Source organism: Daucus carota, chromosome 5 (genome assembly GCF_001625215.2).
Source record: "Daucus carota subsp. sativus chromosome 5, DH1 v3.0, whole genome shotgun sequence".
Classification (NCBI taxonomy): domain Eukaryota; kingdom Viridiplantae; phylum Streptophyta; class Magnoliopsida; order Apiales; family Apiaceae; genus Daucus; species Daucus carota.
Window position 1 is genome coordinate 7,648,328 of NC_030385.2, and position 18,451 is coordinate 7,666,778.

The 18,451-nt window shown below is 35.3% G+C and overlaps 1 protein-coding gene across 1 annotated transcript; it reads left to right on the top strand.

Moving 5' to 3' along the window:
* The first annotated feature begins 1,147 nt into the window (after nt 1-1,147).
* Nucleotides 1,148-4,373, top strand: LOC108223417 (3-hydroxy-3-methylglutaryl coenzyme A reductase 1). The gene is made up of 4 exons (XM_017397681.2): nt 1,148-2,227; nt 2,569-2,750; nt 3,395-3,741; nt 4,025-4,373. Exons 1-4 carry the CDS (start codon nt 1,323-1,325, stop codon nt 4,271-4,273), a joined length of 1,683 nt encoding a protein of 560 aa, XP_017253170.1. The 5' UTR covers nt 1,148-1,322; the 3' UTR covers nt 4,274-4,373.
* The last annotated feature ends 14,078 nt before the right edge of the window (nt 4,374-18,451 follow it).

An 18,451-nucleotide genomic window follows, 5' to 3' on the forward strand; every position in this document is an offset into this window, starting at 1 on the left:
CATGGGTTGATGTGACAGATGCTGCACCAGCTTTGGAAGCTAAACCAAAAGCAGTTTAGTCAAATATTGAGAACCTCGAAGCCTACCACTTCTGGCAAAGCAACAAGAATTTCAACCTGCCAAATGCAGTATCAAGTCCAAGAAATTCTATATTTGTATTAGCTAGAAAGTGTGTAGGAAAATACTTTTACAGACTAGTTTTGTTTGTAGTAGTATATATTCACTTTGTAATTTACATTTCAAAGTATCCAAACACCAAGAACTGAAGAACAAAGCACTAGAGAAAGTTAGCAAGAAATTGTAAACTTCTGCTCTTCATTCTTTTGTAAGCAGCCAAGTAATTCTACTTGGAAGGTTCTTGATATAAAAATCTCTCAGGTAGATCAAACAATCCACCTGAAATTTTTAAGATCCTTGTTCTTTAAATTTCTGTTTTAGTTTTATATTCTCTTGTAGTTTGAATATAATCTGTTGTGCAAGAATTTATTAAATTTTTTGTAGATTGTATTCAACCCCCCCTTCTACAATCTAAGTTGTTGTTTGCATTGTCTAAATAACATAAATCACATTGAAATATAGCATATGCAAATTGATCGTTAAGATATGATGAAAAATCTCATGTGCTATATTTTAATTTTTTTATTCAAATTTTTTGTTTTTTTTAAAAAAAGTTTGTAGTTGAATAGGACCTCGTATATATTTATGTGGATATGTACTCCTTCCGTCTCATTTTACATGTTCATTTTGATTTTCGACTAGACAAATTATTTATCTTTTGATTGAAGTTTATATGTATCATATAATTGAAAAAAATGATAAAATTTATATCGTTAGAAAGTTTATTTAATCGATTTTAATAGACAACTTTCGTATTTTAAAAATAATGAATAGATAAATTGTAATATTTAGTCAAAAATTAGCCAATGTGACTTCTTAAAAACTAAAATGAACATATAAAAGGGGCTGGAAGGAGTATATATAATTAATTTTATAATTGACAATACACCAAAATTCGGAATATATGAATTGATAATCTAAAATATAGCAGGACTCCATTTTATTACTAATAATAAAATATAAACATGAAAGTTTGCAAAACATAAAAGAGGATGGCGATAAATTTTGGAAATGGTGCACACAAAAAACCAAGTCAGAAGTAAAAACAACACTACAGACACAAAATATACAACTCCACTTTCCATGTGATTACACGCTTTACACAGTTACATACAAGCGTGTATGTGTATATATACATCACATCGGTCAAGTCCCCAAACTCCCCTAGATCCATCTTAGTGGCAAACCACATATCACCCACCCCGATGGAGCCTCGCCGGAATATTCCCCCACGCCACCCCAACTCCGCCGTCAAAAAGCCTTTTCCGGCCACCCTAACCACCCCTCCTAAAGCCTCCGACGCTCTCCCGCTCCCTCTTTATCTCACCAACGGCATTTTCTTCACTCTCTTTTTCTCCGTCGCTTACTACCTTCTCCACCGGTGGCGCGACAAGATCCGATCGTCGACGCCGCTCCACGTCGTCACTATCTCCGAGCTTCTCGCCATCGTCTCCCTCATTGCTTCCTTCATTTACCTCCTCGGCTTTTTCGGGATTGATTTCGTGCAGTCGTTCATCTCGCGCTCGGAAATCGACATCGACAGCGAGATTATCGACTCGGATCGCCGCCCCTGCGCGGCGTATCCGGCGGCTCCGCGTTCTCCGCCGCCGGAGAATTCAATGGCATCGGAGGAAGACGAGGAGATTGTCAAGTCCGTCATTTCCGGCAAAACGCCGTCGTATTCGCTGGAATCGAGGCTCGGAGACTGCTTCCGAGCTGCTTCAATACGAAGAGAGGCGGTCCAGAGGAGTACAGAGAGGTCGTTATTAGGGTTACCGTTGGAGGGTTTCGATTACGATTCGATATTAGGTCAGTGTTGTGAGATGCCGATTGGATTCGTTCAGATTCCGGTGGGGATTGCGGGGCCTTTGTTGCTGAATGGATGCGAGTATACTGTGCCTATGGCCACTACTGAGGGCTGTTTGGTGGCGAGTACTAATAGAGGGTGTAAGGCGATTTATTCGAGTGGCGGTGCCACGGGGATTTTGTTGAAGGATTGTATGACTAGAGCTCCGGTTGTTAGGTTTTCGACGGCTAAGAGAGCTTCTGATTTGAAGTTCTTCTTGGAGGATCCTATGAATTTCGAGACGCTTGCACTCATGTTTAATAAGTATGAGTCTCTTCCCCCCTTTTATTTGTTAAAAATTAAATACCTTTTGGCTTTTCATGTATACATTGCTCATTTTGAATACCTTATGTTTGTGTGGAAAATGCTTTGAAAAATCAGTGATTTTGATTGTAGCATTTTGTATATTTAGGTAATGACTTGTGATTTGGTTATAATGTCTAGTTGCTATGATTTTGATTAAGTTAACATTGTTTACATGGTGATGATTTGGGAGCTATTATTATGTTAAGATGGTTTTTTAGTTTTTAAATGTTGGTGATGTTTGATATGTACATTGTGTTTAGATGGGAATCTTGTGTCTGATCTGAATCTTGTGGTTACAGATCCAGCAGATTTGCGAGACTGCAACGCCTTCAATGCTCAATGGCAGGAAAGAATCTTTACATCAGATTTAGCTGTAGCACTGGGGATGCAATGGGGATGAACATGGTTTCAAAGGGGGTTCAAAATGTCCTGGATTTTCTTCAATGTGATTTCCCCGACATGGAAGTGATCGGCATATCTGGTGCGTTCTTATACTTTTACCTAATGGAGTTCTTATAGATATAATATTGTCTAGCAGAATAAGATAGATATCTAGTGGGGGTTGGTTGACTAGGTGCATAAATGGATCAAATTTCTTTCCTTTCTTGCTAAGTGGGTATTTGGGTGGATCAAACTTTTAGAACTACTAATTTTGAACTCCTAAATTTACTCATTAAGATAGTACTTGTGCACTTAAATGGATTAACAAGTGTATTCAAATGAAATTTCTCTTGGGGTTTTGAGGTAATATATTTTACTCGTAAGCAATGAGTTCTTCACCCACCCAAGGGGTTAAAATCCTCTCACTAACGAAGTAATTCTGTACGTCTCTTTTATCTTTACATGTAATGTCCAAGGCTGATTTACATACAGACGACTTTAGTTGTCTTTTCTAGTCAGGATGGCAAATGCCGCCTTATATCACTATATAAAAACAGTCTACATGACTTCATCAATTATTTTGCTCACTTTAATGAGTCGGTGCATGGTTTTAGCTTTGTCAGCATGTGTTTTTTACTAGCAACATTTACTGGTGGCTTTGTAGCTATCTTTTTAATATATCACTGCTGTATAACTTTGATCTGTATTCATTTTTTCTTGTGTGTGCTTTCTCTTAATGGTCAGGTAACTTTTGTTCCGATAAGAAACCAGCTGCTGTCAATTGGATCGAGGGGAGAGGAAAATCTGTTGTCTGTGAGGCAATAATAACTGAGGATGTTGTGAAGAAAGTGCTGAAAACCACTGTACCTGCCCTTGTAGAGCTTAATATGCTCAAGAATCTGACTGGTTCAGCCATTGCTGGTTCTCTTGGTGGCTTCAATGCGCATGCTGCCAATATCGTATCTGCAATTTTTATAGCCACTGGACAGGATCCAGCTCAAAATATTGAAAGTTCTCACTGTATAACCATGATGGAGGCCGTCAACAATGGAAGAGATCTTCACATTTCTGTCACCATGCCTTGTATTGAGGTACTCTACCCTGTTTCTTTATAAATTATTCATGCCTGTCAGTCTGGATTATATCAAGTTAGTCTTTAGCAGCTAAGAATTCTGCCAGTGGGCGAATTTTGGTATGAGTTTACTGTGGTCACTGTAGCAACATCTTAACGCTATTCGCTTGTTCAGTTTTAGACCTTAAACAATTCCTGAGGCCATTCTTGTGTTTGAACTTGAATGTTCTTAAAAACTGGTTGTCCCTCAGAATGAATAAGCCAAAAAGGTGAATGTTAATCAAGGTATTCTCTATTACCAGGTTGGAACTGTCGGAGGTGGAACACAATTAGCATCTCAATCTGCTTGCTTGAACCTGCTTGGAGTAAAGGGTGCAAACAAGGAGTCCCCTGGTTCAAACTCTAGGCTCTTGGCCACCATAATAGCTGGTTCAGTTTTGGCTGGGGAGCTGTCCTTGATGTCTGCTATTGCGGCCGGGCAACTCGTTAGGAGCCACATGAAATATAACAGGTCTAGTAGGGACATGTCCAATATTGTGCTCAAGGATTAAGGAGTGCTTGTATTATCTGGAGTTCTCTTGTTTGCTAATAGACTTTTAATTTGCTTTGTTTGTGAAAATTTAACTTTATTTGATCAGATTTATTTATTTATTTCGGTAACCAATAAAATTGCAAGCAGTACTACATCTCTTTCACTGGTGCAGTTTTAAAATGCTAACGTGCTGTTGTACATAATTTTTTTCTCAAGAATAGAAGTTGGACACTATAAAATGGGTTGCGTAGTTGTATAATTTTGGGCACGGTACAAGTATTTTGTATTAATTAAAAGGCAAGGCAAAATTTCGGTGGGATGTGATGTGACGAATGTCTTGACTACATTACTACAGGAAGGCGGAATGTACTCGTAATATTCTTGTTCGATTGATATATTTGTACAGTAAAATTAATATGGCATCAAGACGGATAGAGTTCAAATAAGAATTATAAAAAGTTATACAAAAGTTTATCAAATTCAATAAGAATATTTTTCCATACCTAAAATTTTAGTCAATCTCAGTCATTTTTGTCAAATCACTACATTTATAGAAGATTTCGCATAATCTTTAAAATGACATGATTGTTATAAAATATTATATTAAGTGATTGTCAAAAGCTTAGTCAAGAAGACTCGCAAATCTTATCAAGTAAGTTTGGTGAAACTTACTAAGGAAGACTCGCAAAGCTTATCAAGGAAGTCTGGCGAAACTTACTAAGGAAGACTCGTATAACTTATCGAGGAAGACTTACGATACTTACTCGAGAAGAATCATAATACTTAACCTAGAAGTATTGCAAATCTTAATTAGGAAGATTCATCAACCAACCTCTATAAATAGCTGGTTCAGTTGAAATGAATTCTATTCTGAAATATTCTGAAATACAACTACTTTCTCTCTCCATCTCCTATTCTCTCTATACTTTCCAAGATAGTTTCTTTTCCATCGTTGTTTAGTTTAAATAGTATATATTACAAGATTTACAACACGTTATCAGCACGAGACTCTGCCGAACTGAGATATGCCAAAGAAGGACTCTGCCAAACTGAGATAAGTCAAATAAGGTACATCATAAACAGGTACAATCTAACCAACTCTAAATACTGCGACTTTCACAGAAATAAGGTACGATTTATCTCTACTCATTTTACGATTATTACTATCGTTATAGCTTATGACTTTACTATTGCTTGATTTGTTAATGGCGACAATGCCGTTAAAACTTTTTAGTTATATCATACTGTATAGATATTAAATTGTTTTTGTATTAACTTGAAATATTGATAGGTCATGTTTTAAATATTTATTTTACATTCAGAATGACGAACCTTGTAAAATTAGAATTTGTTGCCTTGGATGTTTCTGGGAATAATTATCTATCTTGGTTCCTTGATGTGATATTACACCTTAGTGCTAACAGCCTATGACACTATTGATTTATAAAATAATCCCCATTGTTTAACAAAATGTCAAACCAATTATCTTTCTAAGACATCACATCCATGAAGACCTAAAATCTGAATATCTCATTATCAGAAATCCCCTTACCCTTTGGAATAATCTCAAGGATAGATTTGATCACCAGAAACCTATTCACTTACCATCTGCCCGTTTTGACTGGTTGATTTGAGGTTACAAGATTTCAAATATGTAGCTGAATATAATTCTGCTTTTTTCAAGATAAGCTCAAATTAATTTTGTATGGTGAAAATATTATTGATGCTGAAATAATTGAAAAGACCCTATCAACTTTTCACCCAAATACTATGATTTTGGCACAACGATATAGAGAGCGGAGTTTCCAAAAATAAGGCGCGATGGTATATCTCCTTGTGGTTGAAAAGAATAATGAGTTGCTATTGAAAAACCATCAGATTCGTCCCATAGGCTCTGCCCAGGTACCTGAAGTACATAACACGTCATTCCTGAAGAATGAACGTGGGAAAGGGCATAGAGGAGGACGAGGTTATGGACGAAACTGTGGACGTTGAAATTTCCATAGTCGGTTTCGAAATCAATATCATTCTGGCCACCTGAAGGGGCAACATGATGGTTACAACTCAGGCCACTAGAAATGGCAACGTGAAGTGCCAAAAGAAAGGCACTCCAAGAAGGGGAGAACCGAGGCATATGTCATTGGTGCGGATCTGAGGGACATTGGCAATGTACCTATCGCACACCTAAACATCTTGTTGACCTGTATGGGTTATCCAAAAGAATAATGGAAAGAGAGTAGAAACAAACTTTTCTAATTATAATCTAGTTGATGAACCAATCAATAAGGTCTCAAATGAAATAGATACTGGTGCTAACCTTTATTATGGTTGAGAGGACTAGACTTCATACGTATTGTCTTGCTTTACTTATTACCTTTATGTTTTACTTATTTTCTTTATCTGCTTGTTTCATGTTGTTGTTTGGTATACTCGATGAGTTTTTAAAAGATGTTTTTCATTTATATATGTATAGAGATGAAAGATATATGCATGATTGATTGCACAACCACACACTATTTTAAAAAGTTAGAAATACTTTCACAGTTGACTAATAAAACCAACTTACATGTCTGGACGGTATCGGGTACATCATACATAATAGAGGATTCTGAGAAGCTAGTTTTATTCTGCCAAATAAGACGCACATAAGATGCTCTATACTCTAGAAAGGCAACTAGAAACCTACTAAGGTTTAAAGATACTCGTTTGTAATGGTTTCACGTTGAAACTACTGATGAGAATGAAAAAGAATATCTTCTCATCACCTTAAACACCGTTGACAATAAAAAAGTCTTTGAAAAATTTCACTCAGTTTCTTCAGGATTATATGTTACAAGAATAAGAGTTATTGAATCTCATAGTGTCAACATTCCCAAAGTCACAAACCCAAAACTACTTTTCCCTTGGCACGAAAGGCTTGGTCATCTAGGAATATCTATGATGCGTCATATTATTAAAGATTCTAGAGGACATCCTTTTAAAACTCAAAAGGTAATACCCCAAGATGAACTTCCTTGTTCAGTATGTTCCTTAAAAAGTTTTGATTGTCTGATCATTCCTAGTTAAGCTTCAAACTGAATCCCCGAAATTCTTAGAAAGAATTCAAGGTGACATTTGTGGTCCTATTCATCCATTTTCTGGCACATTTAGGTACTTTATTGATGCGTCAACTCGATGGTCCCTTATATGCCTTTACCAAATTACTTGCCTTAATAATCAATAGAGTAAAGAGCTATGTGAGCTACAATTATTTAGTATCTTGTCAAATAGTAGTTCACAAATAAAATCGAATCATATGATTGTCATAGACAATCTTTTGGTTAACTGGTCATTAAAAAGATTTTAGAGATACTAGTGGGGGACTTCTGATAATTGAAGAATGTGCCCTTATTGCATTGTCACAAAGAACTACACTGAGGCACAATAGTATATATGCTGGTTTTGATTCTTCGTTTAATATAAGGTATCTAGAGCCATTAACTGGTGATATTTTTTCTGCTCAGTATGCTGATTTTCATTTTGGTGAATCTATATTCCCTAAATCAGGGGGAGAAAATATTTTGCATAAATTATGTGATATCTTCGAATGCATCAGTTTTGAATTATATTGATCTACTAATAATATGGGTCATAACTTCAAAGAGTTATTTATATGCAAAATATTGATAATCAATGCCGAATTCTTTTAGTGATTTTTAGACATATTATCACACATACATGCTATTAATGCTTTGGTAAGGATTGAAATCCTGATTTATAAAGCAATTCTTGAAGAATTGGTTAGAATATAATAAGCACGCCGGAAGCGTGGGAAATCTATTCGTACATATGATATTGTACTGTGAAATTACAAATTGATTATACTTTCCCCAGAAGTGGCAAGCTTTTTGATATATACCCTAAAAGCGGTATTACCCCTTGTAGAGGTTATTCTTTTATGAAACGGAAATTAATTAGACTTGCCAAGAAGTGGCAACAATTCCATAAAATACCCCAGAAGTGGTATTACCTCCTGAAGAGGTTTGATCCCCTGAAGTGGCTGAAACAAAATTCCTAGAAATGGGATTATCTCTGAAAGATGATATTGTCCCAGAAGTGACAAATACATACCCTAGAAGTGGTATTGCCTCCTGAAGAGGTTCAAGCCCCTGAAGTGGCTGTGACAAATCCTCCTGAAGAGGAAATTGCCCCAGAAGTGGCACATGCCCTAGAAGTGGCAAATGCCCCAGAAGTGGCAAATGCTTCCATAGAAGCAAAGGTACCTGAAAGTTATGAGATCTCTATGATTTATGTACATAAAGGGAAATTATTGGATCGTGAGAGTACTAAGATTGATGATGTGTATGTTTTTCCGTGATATGTGATATTATTATAAACTCCGATCCTAAACCACAAAGTGTGGAGAAGTGTCGACAATGAGATAATTGGATCGTGGGAGTATTGAGATTGCGATATGTATGCAATATTATTATGAACTCCGATCCTGAACCACAAAGTGTGGAAGAGTGTCGACAATGATATGATTGGCCAAAATGAAAAATTGCAATTTAGGAAGAATTGCAATCCTTGCGCAAGGTAAATGTATATGGACCTATAGTTTAAACACCAGCTGGTGAAGTCCCTGTTGGGAATAGAAGAGTATTTGTATGAAAATGAAATGAGAGATGAAATTGTGAGATATAAAGCTTGGTTGATAGCCCAAGGATTCTCTCAGAGACCTGGATTTGATTATTAGGAAACATACTCTCCTATAAGGGATAGAGTTACTTTTATTTCCTAATGGGTATAATTTTAATCACCGGGAAATATACTCTCCTGTAATGGATGGAGTTACCTCTCATTTTATAATGAGTATGGCTTTGGAAACACGTCTGATGGACGTTGTGATAGCATACTTTTATATATCACTTGATAAGTGATATTTTAATGAAAATCCCTGAAGGATTAGAGATAGAGGACACTAAGCCTCGACATTTATATTATGTTATATCCCAACGATTATTATATGGTTTGAAACAATTTGGTCGTATGTGGTACAACATGCTTGGTAAATAATTATTGAATGATGGATATGTTAATCACCAGGTATGTCTTTGCATTTTTATTCAACGTTCACCAACCGTTTTTGTTATAATTGTTGATATGTGGATGATTTGAATATTATTGGTACTTTTGAAGATATTACTAATGCTATTAACCATTTGAAAAAAATGAGTTTTGAAATGAAAGATCTTCGAAAGACAAGATTTTGTTTAGGTATACAGGTGGAACACTTATCTTCAGGCATATTTGTTTATCAATCAAACTACATTGAAAAGGTCCTTGATCGGTTCTAAGTGGACAAAGTTCATCCACTAACCACGTCAATGGTTTGTCAATCACTTGAGGTTGAAAAGGATCCCTTCCGTCCTAGAGAACAGGATGAATAAGCACTCGAATCTGAAGTTTCCTACCTTCGTGCAATTGGAGCCCTTATATTGCATTTGTTGTGAACCTGTTGGCGAGATTCAATTCTGGCCCAACTAAAAGATGCTGGATACATGTCAGATCTTCACTTTGGGCGATTACAAACAAAGTTACTGGAAATTCATGAAGCAAGCAAATGATGTATTTGGTTAAGACAACTCAAGAAAAGACATGTCTAAGGAGATCGAACAAAACACATATTGTCAGAATTCTTCTATACTCAGGAGTTTCAAGAAAATGGTGATATTGATGTACAACAAGTTCGTTCATCCAATAACCTGGTGGATAAACCTGCAAAGTCATTACCGACATCAACATTTGAGAAGTTACGAAGTTATATGGGTATACGAAGATTAAAAGGTCTACTGGATCAAGATGTCGAAATGTGAGTAATTTAATTCAGGGGGAGACTGTACTCTTTTTCCTTCGACAAGGTTTTTATCCCATTGGGTTTTTCCTTGCAAGGTTTTAACGAGGCAGTCAATCTCTATGATAACTCGCATTTGACAATCAAGGGGGAGTGTTATAAAATATTATATTAAGTGATTGTCAAAAGCTTAGTCAAGAAGACTCGCAAATCTTATCAAGTAAGTTTGGTGAAACTTACTAAGGAAGACTCGCAAAGCTTATCAAGGAAGTCTGGCGAAACTTACTAAGGAAGACTCGTATAACTTATCGAGGAAGACTTACGATACTTACTCGAGAAGAATCATAATACTTAACCTAGAAGTATTGCAAATCTTAGTTAGGAAGATTCATCAACCAACCTCTATAAATAGCTGGTTCAGTTGAAATGAATTCTATTCTGAAATATTCTGAAATACAACTACTTTCTCTCTCCATCTCCTATTCTCTCTATACTTTCCAAGATAGTTTCTTTTCTATCGTTGTTTAGTTTAAATAGTATATATTACAAGATTTACAACAATGATTTTATTTTTAATAAATTGAAAAAATAAAAATATATTATTTTTAAAATATAAGTATATAACTAGTCATTATTAGTACAATTGAGATATAAAGTATTCTGGATACAACAAATCTCTAGCATGTCTACTATATAAATATAACATTTTATGTATATTTTATCTTACAATCTAGTCGATACTTGCATGTTTTTCGGTTAGATGATAATCTTTTTTATTATGAATGAAATCCCTTGAAGTAGTTATTGTGTATCTCGATATACAACTCATATGTGGATCCTGACAAAAAAATCAAAAAAAAGATCTAGTCAATACTTTTATAGATGCTCTTTCTTTGCTGAGCTAAAACTAAAATATAGACTATTTGTCAAATAGTTGCTGACGAATTTGATTAGTTGTTTTGACTAAATAATTGAATTAATTATTTTGATTAGATTTTGGGTGAATATGTTCGTTAAATAATTGTTTAATTAATTTTTTATAATTCAAGTATATACATGACCCGTGACTGACCTCTAATTGAAAAATTCATGCAAGATACTTTTGAAAAATTGTCCTAAATCAATATTTTAATCTGTTGACTATTCCTGACAAAAAAAAATAATAAAAATCTGTTCACTATCAATATATCAACATCATATGATTCAATCAGACCACTAATATCATCCCGAATTTCTATACGATCCGGAGTTCCAACTCTTTTCTTCAACTTGTAAATTCCAAATAGGATCTCATATATAGTAAAATATTTTAAACACAGGAATATGATGATTCTTAACAGTTAAAGTAATTAACTAAAATTACAGAAATATTTTTAGGCATCTGAATGCCTTGGCATGTGAATCTGGCTTTCAGGATTTGTAGTGTGGTGTAAAGTTTGGGAACAAGCATAATGAACAAGTAGAAAGTAACATGTAAATGTCGTATTCGCTGGTCCACATACATATGCACGCATATATGAATCAGTCGGTATGCTAAACGATTACCAACCCCAAATACGTCTACGCTAATTTAAAGAGCTGTATTTTGTAGTTCGTGTTTGGTTGAGGTGAATTGAAACAACCCGGGTCAAATCCCGAGTCTTTTCCGAAAATCGGGTCAAGTCCCGATTTCCGAATCCGAAAATAAGCCGAAATAAACTGGCCCAATTGCAACAACTTAGGTAATCCACAAGCCCACCACAGGCCCCCAAAAGATCATGATTTGTTGGTGCAATTAGTAGTAGTACTTATGCTTATACACTGAACTAAAGTCTCCACACTCCTCGATGTGGGACTGGGGTGTTACAAACTCCCCCACTTAAATTCCTGACGTCCTCGTCAGGCCGAAACGGATAGCCCATAGGCCCAGATCGAACCTCTCTAGCCATTGTGGGATAATACCGGCTGGCTTCGTGTCCCCGCCTCCGGATCTCTGTCCATTGCGGGATTATACCACCAGCCTTCGTGTCCCCACCTCCGGCAACTTGACGAATCAAGCTTTCGAGAGCCTGGCTCTGATACCATATGAAACAACCCGGGTCAAATCCCGAGTCTTTTCCGAAAATCGGGTCAAGTCCCGATTTCCGAATCCGAAAATAAGCCGAAATAAACTGGCCCAATTGCAACAACTTAGGTAATCCACAAGCCCACCACAGGCCCCCAAAAGATCATGATTTGTTGGTGCAATTAGTAGTAGTACTTATGCTTATACACTGAACTAAAGTCTCCACACTCCTCGATGTGGGACTGGGGTGTTACATGAATGAAAATGGAAGGAATGGAACGAGATTTAAACTATAATTTAGTTGAATGTATAATAATTTCATTCTTTCCACCATTCCATTCCTATCACCCTTAACTAGAGTTCAAACCCTCCATTTTGTGAAAGAATGCTCCATTCCTTATCACTCATTTTTTTCAAAGTCCTCCCTCCAACACTCTATTATTTTCTTTTATTTATACTCATTCCATTCCATTCACCCCAACCAAACACAAGGTAAAGAGAAAAAACTCGATTCACCTTTATCTTCTTGGTATCAGCAGCGAAATCACTTTTACACGGTGAGTGAAGAATGAAATGAAATTTATAATATAAACTGAGGGTGTTTAGATAAAATGTTTATAATTTTCATTCATCAAATTATTCCATTCTAATTATTTGAACTACAAATTTAACCCACATATTATGAAAGGAATTTCATTAGGTTTCCTATCACCTTCTTCATGGAAAATTGTAACTCACTCATATTTAATCATTATTATCTCATACTTTTTTCCTTCTCCATAAAACTTCTCTAAATAATTTCTATCCATTCTCCCTCATTCTATTCCATCCAAATGAACATAACTTTATAGTTACATTTTCATTTTCAGCTATCTTTTTAGTTACAAGTGATGATGAGACCATCTCGGCTGTGACAATTGTGTTACAAAAATTTAAAATTGGATTAAAATTGTGACTAATCCAATTTATTATTTACATATTATATTATATAAATATTAAACTATTTAATTTTGAAATATATGTTTATAAATATATCGCAAATTTACATATAGAAAGTCTGTTATAGGTGATACACTAATATTGTTATAGGTTGAGTCATAATAATCGATTATTAGTAACATATGTTTCGTTCAAAAAAGAGTTTAATAATAGAAATCCTAAAATGAGTCTGTTTTTAGTTGGATGATATTTTATTTTTCTTTCATATGCATACAAAATTTAGGATTAAAACATACAACGTATTTGTTATGAATAAAGTGAGGAAGTGAGCTTTATGCTTTGTCTGCTCTCGTGTGTGTCGTAACTCAACTGTACTTACGAAATATGCCTATGTACCTTTACCGGGATAAAAAATAAATCAAAAATGTAATTCTAGTTTTAAGGAATAGAGCCCATTATACATATATATCAATGTTTGATATGGATTAGAAGTAGATGTTAGAGTTTGTGACGGAATATAATTAATTTTTGATCATTATCTTGAGCCGTCGATCATCATTCAAGATTCTTGATAGCCATCTTTGCGGATTCAACATCCATCTAGAACTCTAAGGTTTAGCATCCATCTTTGTGTCCCGAGATTTGACCGCTCATGCACCTCAATCGTGGATGTGCAGTGGGCTTTTACTTAACCTATATTAATTAATTACGAAAATAATTAATAAATTATATTTCAGGATTTTATTAATTGGGGTTCATTCTTTCTATACTTTTTAATAATACAATCATAATTTGAATTTATTTCTGGCCTCTGTCATTTGCCCCCAAACTTTGGCTAAGTTGCATATAAATTTTCTGAAGTTTTAGAGCTTTTTTATATGACTTTTAGAGTCTTTTTACAAAAAAATAATTTTCTTTGTGGTATAACAAATATTTTATCTATGTTATCATGGATATAGTGCTCTAAAGTATTTTCATATTTTTTTGGCATTTAATTCTATTTCATTAGAATTTTCTTTCATTAATTCTAAACCGTTAGAATTTTTTCAAGCCAAAATACATTATACATATTTTTAAATGTCTTTTAAGTCAACTAAAATTTTTGAAGTAATTCAAAATTTGTTGAGAATTTATAGAGTTTCGGAGATTTATTTTTGAATTAAAATAAAAAATAACTTATTTTTTTGAATCTCGCTAGGTTATTCGACCTCAGTGAGGTCGATTTGTCCTCTTGATGAGTCCAAGTCGACTGGGCGTCCAGGTCGAGCACGACCTCGACCCAGATCGACATGGAAGCTCTTTTTGTGTCTAACTCGAAATTAGTTGAGCTCATCAGTCCGATATCGACGAGATCGATTTATGCCAACAAAACTTGTTGAGTAAGATGGATTTTTTTTCTGGTTAGTAGATGCAGAAATTAAACATTTTATCACCCCAAATTCATCATTAGTAGAGCTCCTTCTGAACTTGCAGTATAAGATTCCTTTCTGATTGTGAAAGCCTAAGCATGTAATCAATTCACTATCCCACAATGTGATTAATTCTCCCAAGGCCCCTTTAGACTGTTGCACTATAGCTCTTACTGAGCTCCCTGACCAAATGAATTTGGCATCATTTCAGATAGCTCTCCTAGTTTTGTTTCCTGGATGCATGCCGCTATTGACTTTACTTTCCTGATTAGATCCTTAAGATTATATTTATTTTTATTTTTGGATAATACCCCTAATATTCTAGATAAAAATTATCAAATGATCTGTAACGCTCCTAAATCCGCTTTGTCCGGACTTGGATCGTCACACAGACTTGGCAAACCTATCTTATATTACATAACTCGCCCCACAAGTCCAGGGTCGATATTACACATCCTTACAGTTAGTAAATTACTACAACGATAAGTCGAAAAGTACCAACTACTATAATTATTATAAAAGTAAACACCAGCGTCACGGGAACAAGCCTTCGCACCCTTCGTCTTGCTACCACTTCACGCCTTGCCCTTGCCCTTGCAATTGTGCGCTTCCGGATTGTCCATCTCATCCGTGCCATGTTCTGCCTTAACTGTTTGAATAGAGATAAAGAATCGCAAGTATGAGCAATTGAATGCTCAACAAGTCCACTATCACTTACATGCAAACTGAACAGTTCCAAAGGAATTTAAACAGATTTAAATGAAATGGTGCAACAAACACACGAATAGGATTCAAGAGAGAATAAAATATCATTTACTAGTCTCCAACCGAGTGGTCCCACGCAAGGCTCGATCACCGCCATTGAGTGAGTGCCACCCTGTGTCGCCCTCGCAGCCTGATCGCGACTGTCGAATGACGCCACTACACATCCACACGTTGCTAGCAAAAGAGTTATCGTTTTCAACCCTTAAAATCTTCCCACAAAGGGACACTGTTCATTTTCTTTTCCACCACGAATGCAAATCATTCGTGTTGACCAGTATACCAGAAATCTTCCCCTGAATACAACAATTCTCTGATTTTCTCAAAGACTTCACATTTGACCTTCAGGTGCGAGCAAATGCACCTTTATAACATTAATCAAAGTTTCTCCGATTGAGAGAACGAGTCAACAATCCTAGTCGGGTTACAAATCGGGTGAGAGATACTGAATTGAAAATTTGAGTTAATTGAGTTGGTCTACAAGAATAACTATTCTTTAAGAAGGGTATTTGAACAGGAGTATAATTCTGAAAATAAGAAAGAATTCAAAGAAATGGAATCCGATAGCGTAACAAAATGATCAAGAATAATCGTAGATTCAGAGCAAGTTATATGGATGATTCTCGTAATGAAAGATTATTTCAAAGAATATAGGTGAATTTCTCAAATAAAGTCGGTTGAATAGCATAATAACTAAAATCGTGAATCGATCCGAAGGATGGGAGGACTCTAAGTGAGAAGAAATATAGTCCCTTGCGAAGGATTAAAGCAAATAGAGATAGGGTAAAGATCTTCAGCCGTCCTTCTCGTTTTAATCTTCCAAGATTGTCAAATATTTCAAAAAATTAAGATTTCAAATTTCACGATAATTAAAATATAAAAGCATACAAGATAGAAAAGATCAAATGCATCATTTCAGCATGTCAAGGAAAGGATTAAGTGAACTTGCCTGATGATTCCTGCTACTAGCTCGGTCCACAAGTATAATAAAATGAGGCTGCTTTCTAGCAGTTAATGTTCTAATAAAACAGAAACAATTGATTTAGTGTTTATTATTAAACAAAAAACTCCAATTTATTAATATTACGTCTTAACACCCTTGTTTTTAATCATCCAATCTCTTAATTTAATATTAATTAATAAATAACCTTATGTCCTTATAAAATAGAAAAAAAAATCTTATTTTATTCCTCCTTATTACCAATAATTAATATTTACCAAACAAATTTTAAATCAACCTCTAGATTCCACATCTTATCTTAATATTTTAAGAACCAACTAGATCTTATATCTCCTAATTCACAATCTTAAGCCAAATGATCTTAAACTCTTTAATTCAGTTTAAATCCCACTCTCACTATACCGCATCATTATTATCTAATTAACATAATTAAATTATCCTAAATACCCATTTACTTGCTAATTAACTCTAATAAGCATATTCCAACTAATTAATCTCAGCTGCCAATTACTAATCTGCCCCAGCCGTGAAACCCCCAAAATACCCCTACTCACCTTCCTCCTCGCACTCACCGCCGAAATGAAATTAATCAGGTGATTGCATTAGAATCAATCTTTGCTATTTTCTTCTAACCATTTCAGCTAGGGCTAAGGATGGTTCGCATGTTTAGACTAAGCGTAAGAGTAAGGCTACGCGAGCATCGCAAGTGATTAAAGTCAACTTGATTATCAGGGAGAATATACAGGATGAAATTTTTGAGACTAGTGGTAATTGGAGTTGTTTAAATTTGATTAAGTTGTAAAAATTGATTTGTTAAATTGGTTATTGGCTATCCTTCTCATCGAGGTTTAGCTGATAATGTAGTTTAAGTTGTAATGAGATTTGATGGTTTGGATTCTGATTTCAATACTATAGCTTGTATGCGATCCTGTTTTCAGGGGGTGAAATTGAATTTTACTTTAAATCATTTTAAAAATATCTAGGTTTCGAAATAATTGTTTTTAGCTTCTTTCAAAAATACAGGTTTTAAATTGTTTTTCTTTTAGTGGCACCAAATCCAGACCCCCGGATTTGAGGGATGTCACATGATCCATGGATACTTCTATTACCTAGTTCTTCGATTATACCCTGGAATTTCGGAGCTGAACCTTGATCTCTTCAATAACCATTTCTTTTTGCCTAGACAATTGTAATCCCATTCCTCTGTCATCTGTATAATTTTCTTTGCCTCCCTATAATAATCCTTATCTGTATGAGAAGCACAACTCTGTTTTCCTATAATTCTAGCTAATTTCCTATTTCCCTTTCTGAGCTTGCATTGCATCTACCAATATCAAAAAGGGTTACGTCCTTACTTTCTCTTTACGGCTTTCCTTGGCCTCTGGATGGTAATTTTTTTAAAAGACCACAAATTGTGTCCTGTGAGCTATCCTCTAAAGCATCCATGCCATCAGTGTTTTATAAGAATCATGGATGTTGTTCTCTGATAGTTCCGTCCTACTCCGAATGATCTCTCTGGTTGTAGAGGGACTTTCCTTCACACCATTTTCTTTGGAAGATGAGATTATTATATTATGGATATCCTTAAGTGAGTCTGAAATTCTTGAGACCAAAGAAGCAAGTTCGGGTCCTTCCTCCTCGTTAGTTTCTTACACACATCTTTATCTTGGTAGTTACAGTCTTCTCGCAATCATCTACTTCTTTTCCGAGTTGCTGACCTTAATTATGGTTGCACAGGCCTTCATGGCTCATACACAAATACATTTGATATCACATCGTTTAACCTTACTGCACTTAGTTTCTTCCGCTTTGCTTGTGTGATTTGCGATCTGTTCTTCGTTTCATCGATTGATGTTTCAGGTGTACAATCTCTAATATCATGAGCTTTTTACTTGTTGTTTTTGTGCGGTTGCTCTATTCTTGTGTGATTACATCTTCATTCTTTGTGCCCTAATTCTGTGAATTCATGGCTAATTCTGCTAATAACTCCGCTCCATGGAGTCGTCTTGTTACTAATAACTCTGATCCTTCTAGTATATACTATATTCATCCTTCTGATGCACATAATTCTCAATTAGTCAGTGTCAAGTTTAACGGTACTGGTTATGCCACTTGGAAACGATCTATGCTTCTTAGTTTGTCTGGTAAAAACAAACTTCCTTTCATTGATGGATCTGCAATTAAGCCTACTAATCCTGATGAGTTGAAAGTTTGGGAGAGGTGTAATGACCTTGTGTGCTCATGGCACT

What these genes read in the sequence shown, in the direction of transcription:
- LOC108223417 (XM_017397681.2), top strand. Translation starts at nt 1,323, where the DNA reads ATGGAGCCTCGCCGGAATATTCCCCCACGCCACCCCAACTCCGCCGTC. An exon ending in CTTGCACTCATGTTTAATAA is followed by an intron (nt 2,228 to 2,568) that starts GTATGAGTCTCT and finishes TTGTGGTTACAG; the next exon opens with ATCCAGCAGATTTGCGAGAC. An exon ending in GGAAGTGATCGGCATATCTG is followed by an intron (nt 2,751 to 3,394) that starts GTGCGTTCTTAT and finishes CTTAATGGTCAG; the next exon opens with GTAACTTTTGTTCCGATAAG.